Genomic DNA, 24,366 nt, shown 5'->3' with positions numbered 1-24,366 from the left:
TTTCGTTGCTCGTTATATTCTCGGCCGAAGCGAAACGCGTTGATCAGTGCAATTTGAAAATTTCGTCTTACCCGAAACTCTTTACTCCGGCAATTTACGACTAATCGAGATATGAGGAAAGATCGACGTACGAGGGAATGCGATTGACGGAGAGAAAATAACCGCATATTGATCTATCTTCCACACGTATTAGCCATGTCAACGTCTTGCAAACGTCTCGACGTTGGATAAATGTGGGAAAAACTGTCCGCGAGATTCTTTCTCTTCGAGAAATTCTTTCTCTCCTTCCTAGTTTCGCTGCCTCGTCGATGCAGAGACGAGAATAAGGAGAAAAAAAATTATTTCTTTATTATTCGTTACAAGCAAAGGCGAGAAAGATAAAAATAAAAAGAAGAAAAAAAGCAAAAAATACAATAAATTGGTGAATTGATAGAAATTTTTTTTCTTTCTCTCCGTCTTCTTCCTTTCACTGATCGTCAGCTCTTGTTCTAAACGTTTCTGCAATCACCGTCTGCTTCTCAACATCCCGCATCTCTTATCAGACACTCATTAACCGGAGGCATGCAAGGTTGGTCTGAATGCGAATGAAGCTGCAGCGTACAACTTGACTTTACTAATTGGCTCGTTTTTGACGGAAAGATCTGATAATTTGTGATTTGAATTTCTCGGCTCATTGTCAGCTGCCGTTTTGAATCATACGCAAGTTGTTTTTACACGTTACACGGTGTAGAATTTCATGAACCTTCTCTCGTCGTGCGAATTCCCGTAACGATTAAAACACGTCGCGTCGTAGTTTGTTCGTAAGCAAAAATAGAAAAGAAAGAAACTACGGAGGTAATTAAAGCAAGATATATAACGACTGGGAAACACATGAGAGAAATAATGTTCGTATCGGAAGAAAACGATTTATTGCACTTTAAAAAACGTTTAAAATTATTTCACATCGAGCCGAGAGTTTGGTGCTCAAAAACGCGGCCGATTTTCTCATCCTCGTTATAAAATGAGCAAAAGTGTCGAGCTTCTCGCGTCTGGGTCAGAGGATGGTGAAGTACCCAATGGTAAGTGGTGGTTGGTTCTTTTTCTTTTTCTTATTTTTCTTCTCCTTTTTTTTCAAACTTTAATACGGAAAATGTGCGTTTTTATTTATTTGTTTATTTTTTTTTTTTAAACGGGGTATTAACCGAAAAAGTGAAAGAAGATAAAGCAAAGATTGTGCAAAGAGAGGCAAAATTCTCATTAAATGTACACACGTTTTGATTCTTAACAAACTTGGGGTAACGAGACGCGATATATTTACAGTTCTTGACTCTATTTGTAAAAGAAAAATATAATAATTCATACAATCCGCGGTCTTGTAAAATATTCTTGTTACGCATAATCGTGATTGTTCGATTCCTAAATTGACGTAAATTTTTACTCCTCTGTTAGCTCATTCTCGTGCATAATACGAATACAAACAAATTATCGTACAAATTACGCACGTTTTGCGATATTAAGATAAGAAAAAAGTTACGCGTACTTTTTATCCGTTTTATTGGAAAACACGCTGTATCAGGAACGCAAACAACCTGAAACTACGAAAGTTACAACAGTTTATATATTTAGCCCTCGATTGCGTTATCGACCAAAAAAAAAAAAAAAAAAAATTAATTTGATCTTTGCGCAACGCGTATACCGATCGTAAATTATAACCATTGTCTCAATTCGAAATCGCGATGCGAGGGAAATTTGACAATTTTACGTCATATCTGATTAGAATTTGTGATTATATTTTGAACCTGCGGACAGACCGTGTAATTTTAATCTCATTTCGGAGATTACAACTTATCGGGGAGAGGGAAATTAGTATCATAATTTCTGGGGCGAAAGCGAACCCTGTCTAAACGGGATTAGAGTCTGCGATGAGTATTACCCTGTGAAACAATCCAACGAAGCGAGATCTAATCGCTAGTTCCAATATCCCAAACCGAAAATTCTGCCCCCAGACTCTACCGGTCCGGAAGACTGCAGATCTCGGTTGAATCTTAACGGAAGTCGGCATCTTTCAAGAAGCGCGACGGAACTTCGTCCGAACAACGGTTCGCCGATTCATCAGAGCCACAGTCCCGTTGTTCATCAGCGTCACCGTCATCCGGTTTCCGTAGCTCAGAGGACGCAGACATTTTTCGCAACCCTGAAAAGCCGTTGGTCAAGGAGTCGTAGCAAAGAGAGAAAAAAATTGCGGGACGCCGGTTATCATTTGCAGGACGCCGGTAAAAACGAGTCCGATTATGCGGCCGATTACTCGTCCGAACACAGCCACAGCTCTTCGGCAACTCAAAGCCCGGCCAGGCACTACCACAACACTCCAGGTTGGTTCAATCACCCAAGTTCTACAACCGGCCCCCCAATATTTTACCGTGTCAAAGGTCAGCCGTCGTCGGCCAAAGGGCGGAGAAAAGCTTCCGAAACTAGGCTATCGACGAGAATTGATCCGCGGCTCTTTTTCACACCGCGACAATTGCCGGGAGGCAATTTTTCTATTTTTTTCTATTTTTTTTTTTTTCCATTAAGGAATAAATCATCTATTCATCGCTCGTAACAATCTCACTAATCGTCATGTTTTTTCGATCAACTGATTAGTCAAATCGAAGATACACGGTTTTGTTGATTTGTATAAAATTTATTTACCATCGCGATGATACCTAGTTCATGTAAAATCGTTGAAACGACGCGGTTGCTTTTTTTCTTTTTTTTGTTTTTAGTTGCAGAAATCTAACTGTCACTGTAATTATGCCGTTGTAGCTGATATCGATGATCCTTTGAAAATTTTTCGTTTTTCTCTCATTGTCGGGGAATATTTTTTCAACTAAATTCAAACCTTCGTTTAATGATATTAATTCCGTCTTCGCGGCTTTTTGAACCGGACTGTACACTTGACACGTAAACGCGAATAATTACTAATGGAAATAAAATTCGATCGAACCTTTTCGCATGGCAAATAGAGTGATTTCAATCAATTGAAGTAACCCGTAATCCGAAATATATGTGTATATGTATATATATATATACGATACCGGAAGTGGGTATTATTCATGGCATGGCATAAAATTTTAACCGGATTGTCGAGAAGATTCTGAGAATTATAGAGTGTGAAAAAATTACGTGTCAAAAGTAACAATTTACTACAATAATTTATGTATTCAGTGATTTGCAAAGTTTGTTCAACCTTTTCTAGTGGCATGTTTATCGTTTCTTTTACATTTATTTATTTTCTAGTTTTATTCGAATATCGTCAATATTCAAATCTACAAACATTATTATTTCACATTCACGCGTCAATTTTTAAAGCTCCTTTTCCAGCTTTATCAATTTTTCGTTACTATACTATTATTACTTTTCAATTCTCGTCGAAGTTTGAGGCTTTCTATTTTGAAACTTTCTATAGAAATCGTTCAATCATCGCACGAGGGAAAAATTATACTCCGTACGATGATAGACGAAAAACATTATTTGGGTACGATTTCGTTGTTGAATTTTGTTTTTGCGCATGTAACGGAGGTGCTTGGTTTAATTAATTCAATTTTTTTTTTTTTTCTACCTTCGAATATACAGTTTGTGACAATAAATTGTACATTACGAACCGTAAATCTATGCACAATGCAAGGTGTAATCATTCCGTACGATCTACTCGAATCACGATATGAATAAATTTTTATTTCAACTCAAACCTGCGTAAAAACCTCGACAACAACCAATGACAATTTATTAACCAATTTCTAAACTGCCATCGTATCGATCGTTGTTATTACTGTATCGAAAAAATTTAATCACTCTATTTATTAGTGTCCATTATTTAGTCTACTTCACTATGTAACAATTCATCGAATCTGTCAATGAATTCTACAAATGCCCGTATAATTATTGTAGAATTTTACGACGCGGAAGTGAGGTGCGTGTTATACATCATACATTGTACATCGTACACACACATGTCGTATAACGTAATGTTGGCGTAATGGCCAGTCGTGCAATTAGGTCTATATCTGCGAAACAATTCACATCCGGCTTTGCGTTACCGTAACGACCTTTTCTTCACCACGATCAATGATAATATCCTCCTATATACTCGGTATTAACCGGCGGTTCTCTTATGCAATGTGTTTGTGTTGTTACACGAAGTTTCGCGTGTGTAGTTTTTTTTTTTTTTTTTTTTTTTTTTTTTTTTTAAGGGAAATTGCGTGCATGTATTATAATTATTGTTATAATTTACGTCGAGATAGTCCAATGTACTTTGTATTGTTTTTGTGTTCGGCTCTTTGCGTAAGAAACGAGGAAGAAATTTTACGCACATACACGGGGCATGTTTGTTACATGCAATCTCACGTTGAAGAATAGAGAAAAAGAATGAAAAAAAAAGAATTATTCCAGTCATTTTTCTGACCGTAATATTTATTTATTCATATATTTTTTTCCCCCATCGTATTGGATCCGCGATTTTGAATTTTTTAAATCCGACTTCCGTAATCAATGACCCCAAAAACCATGGAATACTATCTTGTTATAAAAATTGACTCAGCACAATAATGTGTGACTCAATTAAGGGTTAAATGTCTTAATTCGTAATAAATTTATATTTTTAATTGACCGTCTTCGTTAAAAAAATAAAATAAATTAATTCGACCTCCTCGCCTTCAATTTTAAAAACATTTCCACCGATATTTCGCAGACTCGCCCCTCGCCCGCACCAGCAAGGATCATCGAGTATCTTCGCAGGATGGAAGTCCTGGAAGATGCAGCACCGACTCGAGTCGCGTTGGTCGACGTGGATCTCAGTGCAATATGCAAATCGAGGGAAGGATTCCGGGGGACGAACGAGGAGTTTATCAAGGAACCGCGGCCTCCTCGAATTCCGACGGAACGCCTCTTATTCAGGCACACGACGAGGCGTCGCGCCGCCGCGAACTCGCGCTTCGTCAGCACGCCTTTTTTCAACTCCGTTTGCACCTCAGACGAGGCGAGAATCTCGTCGCAATGGATCGCGGCGGTGAGATGAGAAGGAATCTTCGTTTTTGAGTGACGCCATGTTTGTTTTTTTCCTTCTTTTTTTTTTTTTTAACCGTCTCCAATTTCTCCTGAATTTTAGACACCGCGCTATTTTTTTTTTTTTTTTTTTTTTCTCTTTGTGACTGTTGAGCGAATAATATATCGTGTAAGAAAGAAGGAAAATTGAGGTTAGGGTAGCGTGATGTCAGCTTTCTTAGCGACAGCGCATGCGCGTAGTGCGGAAAATATCACTTTCCAACTCCCGGGAGTTGGAAAGTGGTATTTTCTGTACTCTGCGCATGCGCATTTGCAGATTCACACTATCGGTATAGAAGCGGGTACTTTTTGTGCGGAAAGCACGCATGGTAAAATACGTAAAAAGTGCGCGCGTTGTATAAATACGTTGTATATATGGTGACAAAATTAAATTATAGTTTGAGCAAACCGTTAATTCTATTTCGTTTCACGTAACAATGTATGGAAAAACGTGTGTTATGCGAACGTAGCTGCAGGTTCATCAAGTTTCGATTCTATCCACACGCGGAATTATTATAGCGTAATACCCGTAACCCGTAACATAGTTTAAGCACCGCAACACTGCGGGATTAATAAACAAAGTTTGCTACGACAAACATATTGAAATAGCTTTTAGTCACTCCGTAGATATAATTATGAACAGGCTCAAAGGTAGGAACGATCCGTGATGCAGACTTGATTGAAATGGGAAACCACAATTCGGAGGGAGGGGTTTAATTATACTCGATTCATTTCTAAGCGTGCAGTATAATCGACTGTCGTTTTTTTTCTTTTTTCTTTTTTTTACTCTACGCCACGAGGCAGCTGAGAATTTAACTTGCTTGAAAACAATGAAAAGATAAATTTTTCAACGTAGAAAAAATTTATCGAGATTCGTTTCTCGGACGATCTTTACCGATCATAAATTTTCGGATCTATGATTTCAGGCTCGAGCGATCCGTACGTGAAGATCAAAGCCTCCGGTCGTCTTTTGTACAAGTCAAGAACGGTGCATCGCGATTTGAACCCGACTTGGGACGAGAGCGTTACCTTACCGATCGAGGATCCGTTCCAGCTCCTGACGTTTAAGGTGAGAGAACCTGCATATTTTTATCGCATTTAAGTTGTTTCTTTTTCTTTTTTTATTCCTTTCTTTCGTTTCTCTGAAACAAGATCGAAATTTACAGGAGAAAAGATGGTATCAAAATCTGCGGCTGCTCCAAAACTTTGCAGGAAAAAATCGAAGTGTATAGATTTTTCAAAGAATTATTTATGCGATTTTTTTTTTTTTTTTATCAAGAACTTTCAACTCCGTTAATCTCAGGTTTTCGACTACGACTGGGGACTTCAGGACGATTTTATGGGATCGGCACAGCTTGATCTGCGACAATTGGAACTCGGACACGCCCAGGACGTAATTTTGGAACTTACGGATCCAGCGAGACCGACTCAGCACTTGGGGAATATTTTTCTGACCGTCACTCTGTGGCCGAGAAATCAGCAGGACAAGGAACAGGTCAGTTTAAATAAATCTGTTGTAAATGATTTACAAAAACAATAATCAAAGTTTTGTCACAATCGCGCATTAAAAAGTTTTCCGCTTTTTTACTTTCATCTTCTTCTTCTTCTTCTATTTCTTCAATTTTCGTCGTGAAAATCGCACTACAATAAAAAAAAGAGTCCGAGGAAAATTGAGACGGAAAACGGAAAGCAAAAGCGAAACGTCGATAATCGAGTTGATACAAAAAAAAAAAAACTTTTCGTATCTTTCCCTATTGACGACAAAAACTATTTCAATTTTCAACAGTAAATATGCTCATACTCACGTTGTTGCAATATTATGCAGAAAAGTACACGATACATCATTTTTTTTGGTAATAAAAAAAAAGCTACAATTATTACATTATATTCGATGTAACATTCGTTCGAAAAAAATTCTTCATCCTTGTAATGCAATAATTTTACGCTAAATTTAAATTTATCAAGTCTGAAATAATAATAATAATAATGATGATGATGATGATGGTGATGATGATAAAAATAGTTTCACAGCGCGTTGCACAGATTATTGTCGCTTTGTGTATCCCGTGACTAATTTTCGAGTGCAAAGTTTGAAAGAAAAAAAAAAAAAAAAAAAGGAAATCGTGTGTCCGTCATCTTTAACACGACGGTGTGTTTGTTCGTGCGTTGGAAAGAAGCCGGTAGAATTTACGATCGTGTCATAATAGTGTTGGCATGTCTCTCTCGGTTGTAAGTACAACGTATAACTGACTCGATTGTCAGACCGAACCTCGCTTGTTTGCCGTGCAACGTTAATCACAACTGATAAATTCAATGCGCTGCATCGCGTTGACACTTGGGTGTTATATTCTATAAAGAGCTTCTCTACTCTGTTCCGATTTCAAACTGTCTCAACAGGAGCAATATCAATATCACGTAGTTCTTTTTTTCTATTTTTATTATTTTTATACACGCTTTTCTGCAAAGTATCCTATACGAAAAGCTTTATTGTTATTATCATTATTGTCATTGTTGTTTTTGTTATTATTATTGTGTGAGATAAATTTTTACGCGTGATGACAATTTTCCGCATAGAATATATTCCTACGGTTAATTTTTTTCAATCGCTATAGTTATAACGATTAAATTCTACGTTCTTCATTTCTTCATTTCTTAATTTTTTTTTTTTTTTTTTTTTTTTAGCTCCAGCCGTGAATTTTCCCTCTAAAATTGACAAGTATTTATGTATTTATTTATTTATTTTTGTTTGTTCGCTTTTTCGACACGGAAACATTTGATTTAATCCAAACGTTTAATTATTGCACAAGTTTCTCGATGAGGAGTAAATTTATATTTATATTCGGTGCAATAATAATAATAATAATAATAATAATAATAATAATAATAATAATAATAATAATATATTATATACAACGTATATATACAGAAAAGAAAAGGATCAGCCGGTGATAATTTGCTTCGCCAATGTCGGACAAATTAAACGTTAGGAAAAAAATTTTCCATCTCTGGGTGAAAAAAATTGTTGGCATATTTTTATTTATTTTTTTTTACTTCCATCTTCTCCGCGTTTCGTTTTTTTCCGTGCGTTTATTTTGACATCTTTGTTTTTTTTTCATTTTTTTTTTTCTTCATCACGTGGTACGCGTGGATTCGCGAATCGAAAGAGATCGCGACGAGGCAATTAATTTTCGATACTTAAATCAGTGGAACGACGCACGCGCAGGATCGTTATAGTGGAATAGATACGACATTACCAATGGAGATAAATTTGTGAGTGTCACGTGGACGAGATACCCAATATCAAACAATTTTATCTGATGCTGAATTATCGATTTTGGCATACACGCTCATTTGCCTCGCTGTAAGGTGTGTAAGTTATGGTTTTTCTTATGACGTACCATGTGTGTGTGTGAGAGAATATCTCGGAGGAGACTCGGAGACTCGATTTAACGGCGCGATTGAGTCGCGACTCATCGTCAGTCAATATTATATCAACTGTATACATAATACGAAAATCGTATGAAATATCAGACTGTAAAAGCTTCGAGTGGAAGGTATACGGATGGTAGCCGAAGACGTGATGTATAAAAGAATTTTTGTCTTATCGTATTATCGAGAGATTCGAGTCGAAATTAAAGTATAATCGTAAAATTTGATCGATGATCTATTGAAGGTTCGGTCGAAAGACAAAAATAAACGGTTAAAAAAAAGCCAAAGTCTCAATTGAAAGTCGCGATACTCTTCATTTATTTTTTCTTTTTTTTTTTTCTTCTTAGTCATTATATAATTCTGAAATTACTTTTCGTTTTACGACTCTTGTCGTGATGGAAATTTGTCTTATTTGAAGGTAATTTTTTTTTTTTTTTTTATCAAACTAACACCGTTACGTATATTTTAGTCCAAAGGAGTTGAAAGTAAGATTTATTTATAATACTTTGATCTTGTTTCTGGTTTTCGTTTTTTTTTTTTCTCTTTTCTTTTCTTTTCTTTTTCACCACATTATACACGTATATCTATGTGATATTATTTACAATTCAGACTACGCCGTATAAAAAAAAATGAAATGACCAACACGAGAGATCAAAGAAGGATGAAAAGATTAAAGAGCGAACCGAGATTACAACCAGCAAAAATTTTTACGCGATTCGGACAATATTTGACGGGATTAAAAAAAATATGATATCGCAGAAAAAAATTTGTCAACGTAGATTTGGAATTGGAATTTTTAACGAACGTGATTTTTGAGCGAAAAAAGTGAAAGATACCTTGTGCTCAATTTTTGCACGCCTCTCGATCTTGCTGCGAGCGTTTTTTTCCTACCTGCCGTGTACACTCAGAAATTAACAAGAAATTAACATTCGTCACCACAGTAAAAAAATGATTGGATTCTATTGTACAGTTGAAAAATTTCCAACATTCGTTTCGTAATATCTGTAAAAGTATTTTTAACTCGGTATAATAAACGAAGTTATTAGTCAAAGAGTCTGCTTTAAATTACAACCGGAAACTTGTCTCTGTGAATGGATTTTGGTTGTGGTTTTTAACCCTTTGAGTCACACATTATTGTGCCGAGTCAAATTGTATAACAAGATTGTGTTTTGTCATCTTTCGGGAAACCGATTACGAATCTGAAATAAGATTTAAAAAATTCAAGATGGCGGATCCAATATGGTGGACGAAAATTTCAAATTTAGTCGAATTGGATTCGCCGTAATGAATTTTCAAAATCTTATTTTGAGATTCGTAATCAACGAGAAAAAAATTTGAAATTTTTTTCCGCCATATTGGATCCGCCATCTTGAATTTTTAATATCCGATTTCCGATACGTTTTTAAGAGTAACAATTTACGTCATATCGCGACAATTACTCTCGAGTGTCGGAAATAGGAAAAACATCGCAAAGAAATTTTTTGATAAAACTTCTCTTGCAGAAGAAAGAAAGGCGTTGCTTTGGTCGGAGGTGAAGCGTTGATGATTAAAATCCGTATGGAAGGGAGGGAGAACTCGCTTGTAGACATTGCGAGGTATGCAGTCAGAGAGAGGGAACTTAAGTTGCCAGTGAAGAGAAACCAGCTGTGGGCTCGAAACACGTTTCACAATTCCGTCGTGCTTCTGTATGTTTTGTATACGATTGTCGGTGAATTTTAGCGCGTAGAAAGAAACGCGTTGTGAATTTTAACGCCTGTGCCGCGAAATAATGAGGTGCGCAAAATATTCCCTAGGGAAAAAACGAAGGCAAAAAAAAAAAATCCGCAGGAATTAACCGATCTTAATTTTATTCTAACCGGAAACCGTGGAAAATACCGGGAATATTCAAAATCGCTTATCTGGTTGGTTTGAAAATTTTTCACTCCTCGGTTTTCAAACGGTGAAAATATCCGAGAATCGTTCGAAACGTGGTTTTGATCGAATCGATTTAAATTAATTTCACAAATTTTAAACGTATGGTATAGTTTTTTTTTTTTTTTTTTTTTTTTTTTTACACAATTTCGGGAGAAATTGGCGTTAAAAAATTAGGATATTTGGAATAAAGCGCGTCGATCTGTTGTTTAGAATGACGATCAATTTGTGCCGATTATACTTATCTAGATAGTACGTGATATTAGAGATAAACAGAATTGTTGGTTACGGAATCGTTATGAATTCATTAGACACGTTTATTCATGCATATCCGTAACATGTGGCGGGGAAAAAAAAAAAAAAAAAATAGCTTGGAGACAATCAGGAGAAAATTACCAAATTGGTTTTTCTTTTATTACGTCACGTTAATTACGTGTAATGCAAGCGGTTGAATTACACAGTGAAGCAATTAACATCAACTTCGCTTACCGTTAAACAATTACAGATCAGCATCGTTAAGTCCGAAGTGTTCGATATTATGAGACTGAAAATAATCGGCTGAAATTTGCAATTTTCTCGTTTACTTTGCCGCGCCAATTTTAAAAGAGGTTTTACGTTGTGTGTATATATATATATATATATAAAATATACGTTGCTCTAATCACTTGTAATCAAATTCAATCAGTTTTACTCGAGTAGCAGCGTCATAATTCAAGCTCTTATTTTGTAATTTATTTAATTAACTTTCACGCTTGTATTACACATGCTTAAACCACATCACGGATAAACCGAGGCCTCAGTGTTTAATTTCCGACTAAATATATTCACGTAATGTATAAACCATGAATAAGAAATACAATCACAATAAACGATATTTCGCAGGACTTTCGATCGTGTTTTTCATGCGAATTATTTGAGTCATGAAATTAAACGAGAATTACATAATGCAACGCTGTATCGCATAAAATAATAATAGCATTATTCGACGTGTCGCATAAATTGTGCGAGGGAATATACAATAAATTTGGCAAAGTAAAAAAAAAAAAAAAAAAAAAAAAAAAACCGAGTAGTTTAGGAAAAAAACTGACTTGTCTTTAGTCCTTGACTGCAACCTTCGATCAATTCGCGCTCGTTAATCTACGACGATGGCAAAGTACGCATTGAATAAAACATATTGTTTCATCTTGAACTTGAATCGCGTCAAGCGATTTTTTCCCCCCTCGATTCACTTTCTTCGTTCTTTAACATCCCTTTCCCAAGACAATGTGAGACGAAATATTTTTATCCTCGAGTATAACGAACGTTCAACTCTGTATCTGTAGGACTGACTGACATCAAATTATACGCGACGGAACGTGAATCGGATATTATTATTGTTGATTTTATGAGGAACTAGAGATTTGAGCAATGTTTGCGAGTCGGCATGATTTAATTATTTTTTTTTTTTTTTTTTTTTATTGAAAAAAGATATTGAAATAGATCAGAGTTTGAATAATAAAAATAAACGTCGTCAAGTGTAGAATTATTGACTCGTGATCGATGTTCGGTGTACAAATTATTATTGATCGATTTTATTTTATTATTATTATTATTGTTGTTGTCACGCGGTGAGAAACGATGATGATGTTAGAAATTTTTTGTTTTTCTCAATCACGTTTCGTCGGCATCGTTTCAAGGTATCGGCTCGTCTGTTGAAATTCAATATTCACACGAGATAACAATAATGTTTTAGAAATTACACGGTTAAAATAATATTGATAAGAAAAATTGTCGAGGTTTCGATGCGGCGCGACGGGGAAAACTTTAATCTATCGTTAAACACATCGCGTATGTTTATATCTTTGGGTCAGGGTTTGTATATCTAATTTCATTCGTTTATTCTATACGAGTGTATAGATAATTACGCGAAGGAATTAACACGTATGTGAAAGATATGTATTTTCGTGGAAATCGTGCGTTAAGTTTTTCAGGAAAACAAGTGATTTTCAGTTGTTGTAAACGTGAATACGATTTTTACGAAATCGTACAATATTAATGGCTGTAAAATGAATTCACTTTTACAAATGGCTTAATACATATACCTATGTATTTATTTATAATATTTTCATTATACATGTAATGATCGAATTGGTCGCAGATTTATTTCCCACTTTTACTCCACCAAATATACATTTTCTAATTGTTTGCAATTTTTTTTCACCTACCGTTTGAGACTAGGTTTGATTTAGATCTAACTTTTCGTAATTCGAAGATTGTGCGTTTGGTAGAAAAATTGTAAAAGGGAGAAAATTGTGGTTCTTTGTTGAAAATAATTTATTCCGAATTTTCGGGAAATCGTAAGTCATGGTTTTCAAGAAAAAACTAACGAAAATCTGTGATTTTCTTAGTAAATCTGCAACGAGTTAGAGTTTCTCAATGTTTAAAATATGAAACGAGGAAAAGAAATACTCGGACCAGTTTTCATTACCCCGAAAGAAAAAAAAAAAATACGCGATAACGAACGAAAAACAAGTGATTATTATTTAAGAGAAGAACACATGGCTCTTAGTTAAAACAAACAACGGTACGAAACGACTCCTCATCGACACGAATCGGGCTGAAAATTAATGCGAAAATTTCCTCCTTTTACCAAAAATTTTCTCAAGAAAAAAGCGTTACGCAGAAGAGCGTTCAAATAATGAATTGGCAGAATCTAACGCGTGTAGATATTTTTTCCGTTTCAGTCCGTGCTGATTTTCTGGGAAAAGATAATACAAGCTTTCGCGAATCGCAGTTAAAAGCTCTCGAATCCCTCGGCATTGAAACAGTTCTCTTCGAGCTTTCGATCTGTTCGGTTCTTTACGAATTTGAGAATTATCTGCACTACAATCGAAAGCAGTATCAAGCAAAGCTGATTTATTTATTTATTTATTTATATACCGTTAGTAGTTGAAGCGGCGGTTTTTGTTCATTTTTTCAAAATGGCGAAATCCTCACGGAAACGATTTTCAAAATTCGTATACAGACTAGCGAGGTTCCTGTCGGATTCTTTTGCCTTCGGTTTCGAGGTCGCTGTTTTGTCGTACGATCTCTTTGACGAGTTCCTATGACCGTTAAACAAAATTTCTGCAATCTCTCTGAAACAAGAGTGAAAATGTGATTCGCAGTTTGACAAGGAATGCAGATGCTGCTGAAGAAAACTCGGAGAATGATGCGGACGATGCTTTCTCATCCGTTGAAGAATCGCGCTATTGTTAATGAAAAGCAGAGAAACACGAACGGTTAAAATATTTATACTCGTGTTGAGGGTAACGATATAGAACTCCGTGGGTAAAAAAAGACGAACCAGGTTGTTTAAATTACTCCACGTCAGAAACAGAGAGAAATGGAGGGGGGAATTCCGGAGAGACAAGATCAGTACGCGAGAAGCGATCACGAGGAACGGAAGAAGCTTCTTATTCTTGAATCCAAGGAAGAAATCGGTCATTTTCTTCGAACCGAACGAGTCCACTCGACGATCTGGAGCAGCAGCGACAGCAGCTTCAAGGAATCCCCGAACACCGGGCCCAACGAGGTCCCTAAACGGGACCGGAAGTCCCGGAAATCCGGGACGACGTCGTCGCTCAGATCGGTGATCGAGAGACGCGTTGAGCAGGTCGAAAGGATGCTCGAGGATCGGGTCGAGAAGGCGATCGAGGATCGATTGGACAAGCATCCTTGGCTGCATCCGATCGAGGCCTGGATAGCCGACAAGTGCAACAACAGCAAGCCTCCATCGCCGGCGGAAAAACGAAGGGATTACAGTTCGGACAGTGATCTTGGGGGTGGAAAGTCGACGGAAAATGTCGGGGGTGTGAAGGAGAAGAAATTACGAGAGGAACGAAGCGTCGTCGAACATCTGAGGAGCTTCAAAGCTCGACACGAGAAGCTGGTGTCCCGGGGAAAAGCTGATCCCGAGGGTGGCAACCCGGGGTTCGGAATTCGGGAGAGCAGCTCCGATCATGGAATCTTTGAACGACGGGTTCTCGAACATTTTCGCGGACCTTCGCCTGTCCCTCCGAAAAGACGGGGGAACAAGGAATCTGGAACTCTGGAACATCGGGGAACCAGGGAATTCCAACTCGCCAGGTCGAGCACGCTTCCTGATAATCCGGTCGCTGATCCTTCCTCCGACACGATTTTCACGGAGTTTAAACACTCGGTTACTCCGCCACCGAACGTCGGTTATTCCACGTCTGATACTCATTGTCAGCATCATCAGTTAGAATTGATCGCTCAGACAAGGCAGCAGCAACAGTCGCAGGATTTTATCGAGAAAATTAAGGAGGGGTTCAAGGAGAAGAGGGAAGAATTGCACAGGGTGCGCTGTGAGATTTTTTTATTGTTTCTTTGATTTTCTTTACTTAGGTTTTATTTATTTATTTATTTATTTTTTTCTAGATATTTTCATTTGCGAGATTGTTATCGTCGGTTATTGAGATATTTGGCAAATTAGCGTGTTCTTAGAAAGCTGCGATGTTGTGCGAAGCTTTCTTTTGTCTGATAGTTGGAAAATTGAGACGGTACTGCAGTTTTTAAATAAATACAAGCTTCCGAAAATCGATTCACAATTTCAAATTGTTTCACAAGTGGTTAAAAGATTTGGTAGATTTGTTGGTTCTTTTTTTTTTTTTCCTTGCTCTTCCTTTTTTCAACAGACAGTTTAACATGTATCGCGATTTGGTTATTGTAATCAACTTCGATTCCAAAATCACTTTCTTTTTACAAGCAGAGTATTTTCTAACGAGTTAAATTCAACAAATATCACGTTCCGGAATTCACTTTTAGTTTCATTTATACAAACTCATCATTTTTCACTCCATTTAGACATAAATTTTCGGAAATTAGAAGGACTGTTAAAAATTTCAAACAAGGTTGCCTTTTCGTAAGCGGATGAGCGAGCTTGTTTTTCAACAATGAATCAGAACAACCGGGTCGAGTCGCGACGTATAGTTTACATTCCGAAGAGAAATTACAGTCATCAGTTTGCTGATAGAATCGCGTTCTATTTCTAGATACGAAATTTCACCTCCTCAGATTTCCAACGTTCCATTTTTTTGTTTTTTTCTTTCTATCTATTCCAAAAGCAACCAAAAATAAATTTCGTCAACACGTAAGACTGAAATGTTTACAGATAACCAGATATTTTTTCTCTATGTATATTGTAAATTTCATTTCGCCCATTTGTTAAATTCTATGCACATTTTTTCATGATGCTGTACCGGTTTTGCGATGTTTTGCAACGATTTGCATAGTCTCGCACGTGCGTAAATGCATCAGTGTTTTTCTTATTATCTATTCGGCTGTTTGTAAAAGAGAATATCAACAGTGAGCGAATTCCGCCTGCGAGAGATAAGAAAGAAGAAGAAAAAAAAAATTGTAAATAAATAGAGAAGAACACGTTTCACGTTTTTTCTTTCGCAATCAGCCAACTGCAGACTCCGATGTAAGATATTTGCGCAGCACGTATCATCTCTTTCATGACGGATGATCTCGTTCTTCTAATCTTGTTATCATCCGGTCAGTTATTCTTCAATTACAGTCCAGCTCGCAATCAGTGTCGACATCAATCGAAATTCCGAATGTACAAAGGGGGTGGGTGGAATTTTTCTCGAGTCGAGTATACAAGAAGGCTGAATTGGATTCTGGTATAAATTGACGGTTATTTTCTTGCCGTTTTATCATCGGCTTCTCTTTGGAAAATTGACGCTCACCTTAGGAACAATAATTTGACGCCTACGGAAAGAGAAGAAAGTCCAACGACTCTTTCCTTGGTCTCGAATTTCTTTCTCGGGTTCTTCATTATGTGTTGAATTTCGTGAAATTTTGCGGACACTTTACGATGCTTGTAAATAAACTAATCAGACCTTTTTTCATTTACCGTTGCAGTATTTTCAACGGAACACGCGGCTCGTCGATGTTAACAGGAAATTGAAATCCCAGATATGGAGCTCCGTAGTCACCATCGTTCTGGTAGAGGCGAAAAATCTGCTTCCAATGGACATAGAAGGCCTTTCGGATCCTTACGTAAAATTTCGGTTAGTGAATGGGCAAATTAAGGATGAATCGAAAGTTGAAAAGAGTGAAAATACCGTCTCCATAAAATCTCCAACAATGTTATTTGCGGCAGTGACGGTGAACACGAGTCAAATAACGTGTTTACTCTATGCGATAGAAATAAATTCGAGTGAATTCGAATGTAAGCTGTAAGAAATCAACAATTCGAGAAGAGGTTTTATAATTCGTACCTTCGAAACTATTGAACTAAGGATCTCTTATTGCTAGACTAATTTTGCTCGCTAAGCAGATCTCCAAAAAATTGTTGGAAAAAAATTGGACATTTTAATACAGTTACGATCATAATCATTTCGTTACTGTACGAATAATATTCCTGGATATTTTTCAAAGCCTCGTTTAATTTTTTACAACTTTCGATTCATCGTTCGAAATTCGAACCGAATCTCAAACTCTGCTCAAGAAATAAAGCAAAAAGTTGAAAAGTTCCATCTTCAATAACGGGTATCCTTTTTTTCCTAAGGCTGGGAACCGAGAAGTACAAATCCAAAGTGGTTCACAAGACGCTGAGTCCCGTTTGGCTCGAGCAATTCGACCTCCACCTCTACGAGGACGTCGGCTTTGGTCAGGAATTGGAGGTGACGATTTGGGACCGCGACAAATCGCGGGACGACCTGATGGGACGGGCTGTAATAAACCTGGCGACTCTGGAGCGGGAGAAGACGCACAGGCTATGGAGGGACCTCGAGGACGGTGCCGGAAGCGTATTTTTGCTTTTGACCATCAGCGGAACGACCGCAAGCGAAACCATCAGCGACTTGGCCGCTCACGAGGAAACTCCGCAGGAGAAAGCGTTACTTCTTCAGAGGTATTCCTTGCTCAAGACCTTCCAGAGGCCGCAGGACGTCGGTCATCTCACGGTCAAGGTAGTCGATTTTGCATGCTATCGAAAAATCTTTGCTTCGCGTCATTGGAATTGTCTGAAATTGAGTGAATCGTGTACCGAAACAAACATGACCATATTTTTCAAATCCAACTAATTGCTTCAGTCTCGTCGACTCTTCGAGTCTGCAGGAGAAGCTGATCATCGGCGTGATTTCATGGTTTCTCGAAAACACACCTGCAACGTCATTTTTTCTTTCAGGTTTTCAGAGCTCAAGGACTCGCTGCGGCCGATCTTGGCGGGAAAAGCGACCCGTTTTGCGTCCTCGAACTGGTCAATGCTCGGCTCCAAACTCAGACGGAGTACAAAACCTTGGCGCCAAACTGGCAAAAGATTTTCACATTGTGAGTGATGGTTTTTATTGTGATATTTATGGGTATGACTTTTCCAAACTTATCGTATATTCTTGGTATTCTTCTTCTCTTATTTTCATCGCGATAACTTCAGTATATAAGAATTTCTCTTGCCCATCAGCAATGTCAAGGACATTAACTCGGTGCTTGAAGTCACGGTTTACGACGAGGACAGGGACCACAAGGTTGAGTTTTTGGGTAAAGTCGCGATACCCTTGCTGAGGATACACAACGGCGAGAAACGCTGGTACGCGTTGAAAGACAAAAAGCTGAGGGGTCGGGCCAAGGGAAATTCACCCCAGATACTGATGGAGATGACCGTTATTTGGAATCCCTTAAGAGCCTGCGCGAGGACCCTAAATCCAAAGGAACGAAAATACATGGAACCGGAGGTGAAATTTAAGCGACAAGTTTTCCTAAGAAACGTTCTCAGGCTCAAAGCCATCATCGTTTTCTTCATCGACAACAGCAAGTACATCCAGTAAGTGATAATATTTCATACGTCCCGTTTATACAAATTCATAGTGTCCAGTGGTCCTGGAAATGTCGATGAATTTTGCTTGCCTTTCAAAAGTCCTGGAAACTATCCTTGAATTTTTCTTGTGTTCTGGAAATATTTTATTTTTAATGGCCTTGAATAACTTGAAAATGTACTCTTTTCTAAAGTCTGTACATTGTGTCAGTTATTGGTTTGACCAATGGTTTAAAATCGTCATTACTGTGTTGATGAAGGAGCTGTTTCGAGTGGGAAAGCACTCCAAGAAGCGTCATCGCATTTGCACTCTTCATTCTACTGTGTTACTACTTCGAGCCTTACATGATCCCGACGGCAGCCTTGTTGGTATTTCTCAAATACTACATCGTGAGTAACAAAGTATGCAAAGTGTATTCTTTTGTTACAAGATTTTCTTTAGAGTATAAATTAGACAATCCCATCTTCATTTATTTATCACCAACTGCCCGTGGCGGCTTCGCCAAATTTAACGTGATAAAGTGAAAATTCTATTCGGATAAACAAAATCTTGCTTACAGTTAAGAATGTTTGAATGAAGATTGGCAATATCTGATCTAACCTAACCTCTATTTATAAGAGTTCAGTCAGCGTTCGCATAAGTGTATGATCCTATTCTGACTTGGCTTACAATTATCGTTTCTTTTTCAAAACTATCAATCCGGTTGTAACGAAATATAACCCAAAAATCTGTTCAGACGTTCATAGCTATGGTGTAAGAAATAAGGTATGGTCTAAACGGAAATGCGCGGTAGCATAATCACGTGATCCCCACACGACGTCACGACAAAAATTCCGTATCTGTCGTAGAAAGTATAACATAATCTCTGTAACCAATTATCAATCATTTGAATATTATTCCTGTATCGAATAAGCTTCAATGGATGTACTGGATGAATGGCTGTTTTATAGATTTTAAAAGTCGTGTTCAAAATGACGTCATGTGACGTCATAAAACATGTTCACTGGCCGACGCGGCAGTGATGTGCAGGAACACACCTTATTTTTGTACACCACGGTTGTAGCTATTCGAAGAAAAATAAAGAATCAAAATCGGTTTACAATTAGTCGTTCTGGAGTTACAAGCGAACATACGTCAGAAAAACTTTCAGTTTTATATACTATATGCTTTATACAGCTGTTGCCCGCGACTTCGTTCCCGGCATGTATTTCAATGCCACTCAAAGAAAGAAACGTGGAAAGAAAGTATTTTGAAAATATACGAATTTCCGCTAACAGCTAAACTATATGGAATACGGTCATTTGTTAAAACGACTCACGCACCACTTATTGTAAAATTGTTATCTAATTCAGAAACTTTCTTTCACTTTATACCAATATCTTTCCATTCTCATTTTTTCTTTTCTTCTTTTCCTGTGGACATACTTTGTCAATCATTGACAAACGCGTTTCTCTGCCTATCAGGTCGCCCTGGTTACCGGATGGCCAGCTTATCATCCCTCGGGGAATTCCTTGTCCTCTCACGATTCGAACGATCTTGGAAGTGACGAAGCTCCCTCGACTCCCGGAGGCCTGGATGACGACGACGACGAGGATGACAAAGACAAGGTTGTTCAGCTCTCGAAATACCCTGAAAATTTCAAACAAAAGTACCCAAAAAATCATTCAGACATGCAATTTTACCCTGAATCTGTTTTTCGCCCACTGAAGGAGGAGAAAAAATCGCTCAAAGAGAGGCTTCAGGCGATCCAGGAGGTCACGCAGACGGTGCAAAACTCCATCGGCTACATAGCCAGCCTGGGCGAGAGCATAAAGAACACGTTCAACTTCACGGTACCTTACCTGAGCTACCTGGCGATGGTACTCGCCTTCCTTGGCGCCGTGGTACTCTACTTTGTGCCAATACGTTACCTCATTATGGCCTGGGGTGTGAATAAATTTTTTAGAAAAATTCTCAGACCCCACACGGTGCCCAACAACGAGTTGCTCGATCTTTTATCGAGGGTGCCGAACGACGAGGATCTCATTTCGTACAGGTTAGAAATTTTGGCGGGAATTTCAAACCGATTTTTCAATTTTTCTTTGTTTTTTTTACGTCATTTCGTACAGGTTATAAATTTTGGCGGGAATTTCGAACCGATTTTTGAATTTTTCTTTGTTTATTCAAGCTTCTCATTCCTTGGAACAATTGGCTGTTCTTTTGAGTGAATTTTGGGTCTCTTTCAGAGAGTTGAAACCTGTTCCAACACCCGACTGCGAGCGAAGCGGAGTTGGCGGTGCGGCGGTTCCGACCGGAAGCGGTGCGCCGCGTAAAGATCATCAACGACGAAAAAAAACCGCGTAACAAAGTGTTTCCCGGTCTGTTGACTCGTCGGTTGTCGAATCAGAGGCTCATCGCGGTAGCGGCAGGCCATCGATGACTAGCAGCGTCCTCAAGACCGTATTAATGCGTCGCAAGCTTATCTCGTTGCGGAATCGCAAGAGCTTATTAAAAACGGATGCTGGTAAAAAGGACTGAAAAGCTGCCTCGCATTTATCCTTTTACATTTGTTTACAGCCTTTCTTTTCTCAACAATATCTGGGATAATAATATTTAACAATTTTAAAACTCGCGAAATAGAAGGATGAAGGAAAGCAGATGCGAAGTAAAATCATTTGAAAACTTTAAAATTTTTCTTATTGCGGGATATTTTTTCCAATCGCTTATTTGTTGGGTAAGTTTGGTTTTTTTTTTTCTTTCTTGTTTAAATTTCTTTTTCATTGGAAAATGGAACGACTAACACCAACACTGTAATACAGACACACACACACACACACACACATACATATATACACATCATACCATATCGAAACAAATGACACCTATATAATAGAATTTAATGAAAATTTGACCGAAAGAAAAAACAACAAAAAATAACAAATCAACACACCACCTGAATTTTTAGTAGAAAAAAATATAGATAGAGAGAAAAATCTAGGATATATTAGATATGCGACGGTTGTTACTATAATCGTAATGTTAATAATAATAATGATAATAGAATGATAATTGACATAACGCGCCATTTTAAATTGCGGGTCATTTCGTCCATTGATGTTTTAGCTAGCAACAAATCATTTTTACAAATACATAAATAAATTAATATAAATATATTATATAAATATATTTATCGATAAAATATAGAATTGAAAGAGGAAAAAAAAAAAAAAACAAGAAAAAAACGAAAATACCCAAAAAGAAATGTTTTGAATTCTTTGGCTTTTCGTCGTCGTCGTTCCGAAATTGTTTACAAACTTTTGTAATTTCGCAAAGGTGCAAATTATATAATCTAATTGTATTGTTGTACGAAAACACGATATCTAAATTTATTCGAAACGAGTAAACCTGACTGCAATTTTTTAATACGCGCACGGAAATTTTATATCTTATCTCAGCACATAGCGAGTTGAATTAATTAATTTAATCACGCTGCACGTGCAATAATTGATTGGTTTTCCTCCGATCTTTTGTTCGCGTGTTCTTGTTCTAATAATTTAATTTTATACGTGTTTAATATAAATAATTGATAATTCGTAAATTTTTTTAAAAAGAAACTTTTATCAGTGATAATAATGTTAACAATATTTAGCGAAAAACGCAGACGGTTCAACGTACTGCTGTACACATATTATATATGTATAGATATACGTTATGTAGATTGATTTAGAATACACTTATTATACATAACAATATACGACGTTAATATGTCATACTTGCATTTCTCAAAATTGTGAAAAAGTTTTTATCTCGACACGCAATCATCATACATGATTAACTTGAATACAAATCATCGCGAACTTGTCTCTCTTTCTCTCTCTCTCTTTCTCTCTCTAGATATCAGACGTATACATTCATCGTAGATTATTAAACTACATAAATTTAAAGTTTATCGATTAAACATTTTACACCGTATAATAAGTATTTCTCATTTTTTGATTTTAGCATTCGCTTGCACTTATGCGTGATTTCCGTACCTTTATATTATACTTTTATTTTTTTTTTTTTTTTTTTATATCCTACGACTGAATTTAGAATTATCATTATTCATAGGCCTACATTTTTATCATTACTATTATTATTATTGATATATATTATATTCCACGCGTGAGTTTTGTAAAGTCTAGTCGTTAGTTTACTTACACACACACACACACACACACACACACACACACACACACACACACACACACAATTTAGAAAACTCTATCGAATCTATTATATTTTAATACACTTAAGATGAAGTTTTTTCTCTATTTTTTTTTCTGCAGTACTTTTATTCCATTCTATTCTCTTTTTCCATTCAACACTGCAATATTGAATTGTTTGTTTGTTCATACTGAATCCTATAAAATGCAACATTGCAACATATGTTTTAATATATATATATACACTCTTCGATTTCAGAGAAAAACCAAAAGGAGTAAAAAAAAAAAAAAAAAATGAAATATATATTGAATTATCAAATTTCAATATCATAATATATTTATTGACGTATATATATATATAAATAATATATAATACATGCACTCGAAGAAACATCACAGGTACATGTAATTTTTTTACTCACCGTTTTACAAATTATAAAAATCTCCGTAGATATGTATATAGTAAGTTTCAACGGTTATTAATTTTTTTTTTTTTTATTTGTCCATCTCTTATCATTTATTTTCCAGTCCTTGTTACAGGCATAGAGGTTATTTTTGATCACAGGTGTTTGAATTTCATCGCCTTCTAATTATTTCTCATATTAACGATATTTCGATTTTCTTCCACAACTAAATTTCATCAGATATCAAATTCGGGATAAGTTGAATAACGTATCTTAAAATCTTGAAGACTAATTGGGAGGAAAAATCGTGGATAAATAAATCAAAAATTTTTTAAATACATAATTACGATAAAAGACGATGACTATTATTGATTATTGATTATCGTTAGATTAAATCCGCGAATAATTATAAACGACATTGTAATAACAATAATGATATGCGAAAAGGATAGAATGGAAATCTTCGCAATTTATGATACATATATATACATATATATTTACAATTATACTAATTATAATATATTATAGATACACTTCCATTTTTCTCTGTGTGCTATAGATATTATTGTTATTAATATATACATACAAACATTTATTACTATTGTTATCATTATTATACACATTACATAGTGTTAAAAAATTTGCATTTCTCTTATAGCCTAATTAGTATTTAACTTACATCCATAAATTATAAGTTGAATAACGAGCTGTGTATTTATACCGCTTTGGCTTCTCTCGGCACAATTACTATTGTTATTGTTGTTATTACTGTTATTATTATTACTATCACTATTATCTGCCATTATAATTAATATCAATTGACGCTTTGCGATCAAAGAAACCGGAATAAAGGTGATCAATTAAAAATAAACACAGCTACTTATTCTCTTTTATCGTTATTTTGAATATCAAAAATGAAACGATATTACTGATCTCGATATCGCAGATGCATTGTACATGTACGATATTCAACCGTTTGTTCAGTTCCGAGCGATTTATGTATTGTCGAAATTTTATTTTACACTAAAATCAATCAAAGTCAACTTTCGATCGTTCGTGTTTAAAAATTTTTTTTTTTTTTTTCTTGCAAATTAACCCGCGTTTCTTGTCAATTTTTCGTGTCAAAAAGAAAAACAATGAACTACCATCATTTTCAACGTATGAATTAGCCGCGGGAACTTTCGTTCCTCAATAAAATAATTTGTCAAAGAAACCTTTGGATACAATTTCGATCGGAATTGAACGTGCCTTTGTTTCCCGACGTGATGATAGAACGAATAATAAAAATTTAAATAAATAAACATGTACATTAATATTGTTCTGGAAGTGTGATCGAACGCAGTTTATACAATCTTGTATTATTACGTGATGAAAATTTTGTTTAAAAAAAAAAATAAAAACCGAACAGGTTGAAAGAGAGAAAGAAAAAAAACATCGAGCGAGGAAAAAAAAACAACCGATACTATACAATTATGAAAATAAATTGACAACTTTAATATCTGAAATACTCGGAGTAATTTATATTATACGTGTATAGTTGAAACGTTATAAAAAGCAGAAAAAAAAAGGTAAAAA

At 36.3% G+C, this 24,366-nt stretch overlaps 1 protein-coding gene across 8 annotated transcripts in view; it reads left to right on the top strand.

The window, feature by feature from the left end:
• Nucleotides 1-24,366, top strand: part of Mctp (multiple C2 domain and transmembrane region protein) — a 26,923-nt gene extending 2,557 nt beyond the window's left edge. The window contains exons 1-13 of one of the 8 annotated variants that reach the window (XM_046627567.2): nucleotides 7-1,058; nucleotides 1,986-2,351; nucleotides 4,709-5,026; nucleotides 5,988-6,130; nucleotides 6,365-6,556; nucleotides 16,309-16,457; nucleotides 16,958-17,360; nucleotides 17,579-17,721; nucleotides 17,852-18,211; nucleotides 18,463-18,604; nucleotides 19,667-19,810; nucleotides 19,913-20,238; nucleotides 20,429-24,366. In XM_046627567.2, the coding sequence (XP_046483523.1) occupies nucleotides 1,001-1,058; nucleotides 1,986-2,351; nucleotides 4,709-5,026; nucleotides 5,988-6,130; nucleotides 6,365-6,556; nucleotides 16,309-16,457; nucleotides 16,958-17,360; nucleotides 17,579-17,721; nucleotides 17,852-18,211; nucleotides 18,463-18,604; nucleotides 19,667-19,810; nucleotides 19,913-20,238; nucleotides 20,429-20,546 (2,862 nt within the window). In that variant the 5' untranslated portion in view covers nucleotides 7-1,000 and the 3' untranslated portion in view covers nucleotides 20,547-24,366. Of the gene's footprint in view, nucleotides 1-6; nucleotides 1,059-1,985; nucleotides 2,352-4,708; nucleotides 5,027-5,987; nucleotides 6,131-6,364; nucleotides 6,557-10,107; nucleotides 10,264-13,527; nucleotides 14,741-16,308; nucleotides 16,458-16,957; nucleotides 17,361-17,578; nucleotides 17,722-17,851; nucleotides 18,212-18,462; nucleotides 18,605-19,666; nucleotides 19,811-19,912; nucleotides 20,239-20,428 lie in introns of those variants that run through there. The other 7 variants (XM_046627569.2, XM_046627568.2, XM_046627573.2 and 4 more) reach the window with 7 other exon arrangements.

This window comes from Neodiprion pinetum, chromosome 5 (genome assembly GCF_021155775.2).
Source record: "Neodiprion pinetum isolate iyNeoPine1 chromosome 5, iyNeoPine1.2, whole genome shotgun sequence".
NCBI lineage: Eukaryota > Metazoa > Arthropoda > Insecta > Hymenoptera > Diprionidae > Neodiprion > Neodiprion pinetum.
The sequence above is the reverse complement of the archived record's forward strand: the minus strand, read 5'-3'. Positions and strand labels throughout refer to the sequence as shown.